At 49.8% G+C, this 5090-nt stretch overlaps 1 protein-coding gene across 1 annotated transcript in view; it reads right to left on the minus strand.

Moving 5' to 3' along the window:
- Positions 1-453: 453 nt before the first annotated feature.
- LOC107183217 overlaps positions 454-5090 on the minus strand; it is an 18368-nt gene continuing 13731 nt past the window's right edge. Inside the window, exons 13-15 of the mRNA XM_015564499.1 lie at positions 4549-4612; positions 1712-1791; positions 454-591 (exon numbers count right to left, since the gene is read on the minus strand). Of these exons, the coding sequence (XP_015419985.1) occupies positions 559-591; positions 1712-1791; positions 4549-4612 (177 nt within the window). The 3' untranslated portion in view covers positions 454-558. The remainder of the gene's footprint in view (positions 592-1711; positions 1792-4548; positions 4613-5090) is intronic.

The raw sequence follows: 5090 nt of genomic DNA on the forward strand, positions 1-5090 counted from the left end.
GTGCAGCTGTGAGGTGCAGCGTCTCACAGTCACCCACCTGGACCCAGCTTCCCTCTTGGGTGGTCTGGCTGCTTTCCTTTGCCCCTTTCCTCCATACTCAAGGCCTCCCACCTATCTTTGAGCTTATTTTCTTGGGGACCCCAAAACTTCTCCTCCCTGCTTCTTTCTTTTATCTTGACTAGGGGACCTCTCCTGTTGCATGTAGATTTTCTGTGTGTCTTTCTATACCCCATCCTCTCAGGGCCTGGACTTGGGAAACTCAGGCTCTTGGTCCATTTTCTGAGGAACCCTCCCTTCCCCGAGAAACCGAGCACTGAATTCATAATATTCGCTGAGGGGCCAGGGGAAGCAGGAACTATCAGGGAGAAAGCCCTTTCTTTGAACATTTCAAGATGGCCTTGCCACCTTCCAGAACCTCTTGGCAAACTCAGAACCAGACTCTTTCTCAAGCAAGTCATCTTTATTGCAACCCAGACTTTCCACTGTGACTGTAGCCATTCTTGGAGCCTCAAGGGTCTGGAGCACTTGTGGCTGGATGGAGGGGTCCTCGGCAAGAACCTATTCCTCTGGAATGGTCAGCAGCATGTACTCCTGTGGGTAGAAGCAGAGCAACATGGACATCCATCCTATAAACCAGCTCTCCCGAGGCTGCGTCTGCCTCTCCTGGAGGGGTTGTGTGAGTCCTAAGAACACACCATTCCCCCGTGGCAAGAAGACAGAGCCAGGGACTGACTGGATAAGAGGATTACTGGAGGGCAAGGAGGGTCTTGGAAATGTCAGCGAGGGAAGGAACAGACTGGTTCCTGATGCTTTGGGGTTCATCCGGCCGGGCCACCCTGAGGTGGATCTGTCACCAGGCTCGAGCCTTCCACATGCTCCCACCCACAGTGCCCAAACCTCTGCTGGGCCCGCCCATGCTGCTGGGATCCAAGTGCTCCTGCCTGCACCTTCTTCCCCACCAGAATGGGAGCTTCTGGGGGGGGGGGGGGGTCAGGGACTGGGTCTAACTCACCTCTTTGTCCCAGTATCACTCAGCACAGGGCCAGGCACAGAGCAGCCAGGGACACATACTGCCTGGCTGCATGAGTGGTAGTGAATGAATGAGTGACAGGGAAGCCAGGGAAGGATGCACAGCTTGTGCACCACCCACCTATAGGTGGTGCCACTCATGGAGACTACAGGAGGAGTGGTGATACAACCTGCAGTGTGCACCTAGCACAACGTGCGAGGCGGCTTAGGAGTGAATCGATGAGTGAGCCAATGAGCCCAACCCACCGTCCATCCCTTTGCCCTAACAGGCCTGGCTCTGAGGTGAGACGGCGGCTGTGGCTGTGCCATGACTTTGCCTCTCGGAGCCCTAATTCGCTTGTTTGTAAAATGGGACAAGTCACAGCATCAACTTCGTGGAACTAATTGTGACAACCACCTGTGTAAGGCATTGAACCTCACAGTGAGCCTAAGGCCTGGCTCCCTGAGGGATTCCTGTAGCCCCTCGGAGCCTCCGTTTTCTCATCTGTAGAGGGGGCATCACCCCCAGGTTGGCTGTGAGGAGATGGTGAGTTAAGGAAGGTGAAGGGCTTGCCACATGTGGTGCCTCCTATGCCCCGGCCTCAGCTTCTGCCTCAGCAGGACAGGGACCAAGGCGACGCTAAGGCCCTTCTAGCTCTGACTTCCCACTGTGTCTCCAGAAGCTTCTTTACCCAGCATTTACCTCAGAGAGCTCCACTCGGGCCTTGTTGAAGGAGAGGCCCTTGATGCTGGGCAGCGGGAGGTGTTGTTCACTGAGCAGCTCTGTGAATGAGATGGACAAGGAGCTCAGTGTCCTGTGTGTAGGCAGGGGCAGTGTGGGCCAGGCCAGCTGACCCCTGGCTGCTCCAATGCCCAGAGCAGGGAAGGGCCTGGATGTGCCCCTTTCCTTCCTCAAGGAGCATCATCTCCATCCCCTTCAGGCAGCCCCTCCACAAAGCCAGGTCTCTCTAATGCCCGCCCAGTTATTAAAGTCCTGTTTTAAAGGAACTTCTCTCAAACATATTCAGTAACTATGAAAGCCTTCTTACAAAATTACTCTTCTTAGCACGATTTTAAGGAATGTTCAGTATGTTGGAGTCTTCCTATGACTGTATCAATGAATTTTATTATTGTCGTTTAATTGTGAGAAATGGTTGAAAATGCTATACATGCCTGAAAAATGCTAAAATCTTGGAAGAAACAGGAAATGTCTCAGAAAAGGATTAGAAAAAAGTCAGTATAAATTGAAAACTTAACTTTAAAACACTAGACATTTGATTATATTAATAAGAAAATGTCCATTGAAGCCCTGGCTGGTGTTTCTAAGTGGCTAGAGTGTTGGACCCAATCAGGGCATGTGTAGAAGGCAACAACTGATGTATCTCTCTCACATTGATGTTTCTCTCTCCTCCCTACTCTCTCTCTCCCTCTCTCACTTTCCCTCCCTCCCTTCCACTCTCTCTTTAAAAATCAATGGAAAGAATATCCTCAGGTGAGGATTAACACACACACAATAAGTGAAAAAGAAAATAGCCATTGAATATATCAAAGAAGGTAAATATTCATGAATATACTGAATTATTAAATATATAAAAAATAGTTCTTCAAGCAAGTTTTTGGTGAATTGGTAAATGTGGTGAACTTGAATATGGTCAGTTTTCAGATTGAATTTGAATGAATTCATCATTTTTGGCACACTGAGTTTTGGCAAACCCTTTTCCCCTGTCCTCTGCACTGACCAGCTCTCATCCCACCTCATCCACCCATCAACACTCGGGGCTCAGGGGAGGGCCTAATACCCTCTTGCTGGCCTAATGTGGTATTTGGTCCAGTTAGGTGGGGGTTGGGATAGGGACAGTACCTCTGGTCTTCCATCTATCCTCCGATCTTTTTTAAAAATTAAAATATAGTTGCCACATAATATTATATTAGTTCCATGTGTATACATAATGATTTGACATTAAGAAGTGATCACCATAAGTCTAGTACCCATCTGTTACTATACAAAATTATTATAGTATTATTGACTATATTCCCTATGCTGTACTTTACACTCCCATGAATTATTTATTTTATAACTGGAAGTTTGCATCTCTTAATCCCCTTCACCATTTTCTCCCATTACAGTCTGCCCCCTTACCTGGCATCCATCAGTTTGTTCTCTGTATCTATGGGTCTGTCTCTGTATTGTTTATTTGCTTTTTATAATATTCCACATGTAAGTAAAAACATCCAGTATTTGTCTTTCTCTGTCTGACTTATTTCACTTAGCATAATCCCCTGTAACTCCATTCATGTTGTCTCAAATGGCAAGATTTCATTCCTTTTTTATGGCCGAGTAATGTGTGTGTGTGTGTGTGTGTGTGTGTGTGTGTGTGTGTGTGTGGGTTTGCTTTTCTGTGTGTGTGTTGCATCTTCGTTATCCAGGTATCTGCTGAGGGACACCACCCTTCCTATTGGCCAGGATCTAAGATACACTTGTTGAATGAGCTCCCTGGGATAGGTCCTAGCAAAGTGAGGATGGGGGTGGCGCTTTCTCCTTCATCTTTTGCCTCATCCCAGGTCAGGTTACATCCTTGCCTACCTGCACTCTCTCTGACTGCCTTGTTGGACCTTGCGTCACCATCCTTCCCCACCTCTTTCTTGAACACAAAATTGCTCACTTCATGCCCAGAACCTTCCCTGGCTACCATGGGCCTTAGAATAGATGCCAAATTCTTCAGCCTGGCAAGCATTTGAGCCACTGCCTGCTCCTCTAGCCTCACTCTGCAGTCCCAACATGAGTCCTTGAGTTGGAACTCAGAGAAAAGCCCCTGTTAGGGAAGCAAGAAGCCAGGGTTCTGGGCTCAGCTCTGCCAGAGACTTGCTGGGTGACTTTGGTTAAGTCACTAAACTTCTCTGGGCCTATCTGGAAGACAAGGAGGCTGCGCCAGGTAATTTCTCAGAGGTGAGTGATCACCTCTGTGTTTGGGGACACATGCGCTAACCAAGTAATCATGTGGGTGGATGGACAATGGTTCCACAGACTGCATCAGGGGAGGTGAGAAAACCCACGAGTTCTATGAGGCAGAGGCACCTGACTAGGCTTTTAAGTTAGCTTCCCACTTAAGGGGGGCATGTTTGCCTACGCCCCACCTGGGTTGCTTCCTTTGGGTATGTTACCTACCTGGGTCCTGCAGGCATTGGCGTTGTGAGCTGTGGGCTCCACCACCTCGTATGGGCCTTCCTGTTTTCACTTTCCATGCTACCTCCCCCAGGAAGCCCTTCCTGGCTCCTCGCCCCATGTCTGAGTTCCTACCACTGTACTTCCTGGGCGAAGAACAGGAGGGCACACATGGCCCCTGCCCCACCCTCCTCATCCACCACACCCCAGCGTTCAGGGTTTCTGTGCTGCCTCCTTTTGCCTTGTGTGTGGGCGATTCTTAACCAACCCCAGGGAACAAGACAGAAGTCAGCTGTACGTGCAGAGCTTTGGACACTGTTGATGTTTCTCCAAGCTGTATGGTATGTGGGCACGAGGGGAAACCCAGTGGGGCTTACCGTTGTGACGGGGCAAAAACATCCTCCTCAGAAGCTCCGAGACAAAGGCCTTCAGACGTTCTTCCTGCAACAGGTGAAAGAGGGCTGGAAGGTCACTTCAGCTGGGTCAGCAGGTTGTGACCTCTGGAGCGGGGGACCCCAGAGGATAGGTACACACAGGAGATCAGGAGTAGTCCTGGGGACCCCGCTTCTTAAGGTCATTGGAGCCAGATGAACAGATTAGTGAAAGGACCGGGGAAAGTTGAGGGGCCAGTAAAAGTAGCCTTCACCGCCTGTCTCAGTGATGGTCTTACTGCTTCAGGGCAGCCCAGCGAGAAGGAGACTCCCAGGGCCAGAGCTTCACAGGGACCCACTCTGAGTCCAGTCCTGACAGCTGCCTGATGACGGGGCAGGAACTGTCTCATTGAGAAAGCAGACCACCTGTCATCAGGATGTTCAGGGGTCTTGGTCAGGGCTGCCCCAACCCATTTGGACAGATTAGAAATAGACCCCCTTCCTTCCTTCCTTCCTTCCTTCCTTCCTTCCTTCCTTCCTTCCTTCCT

This window comes from Myotis davidii, unplaced genomic scaffold, assembly GCF_000327345.1.
Source record: "Myotis davidii unplaced genomic scaffold, ASM32734v1 scaffold38, whole genome shotgun sequence".
Lineage (NCBI taxonomy): Eukaryota > Metazoa > Chordata > Mammalia > Chiroptera > Vespertilionidae > Myotis > Myotis davidii.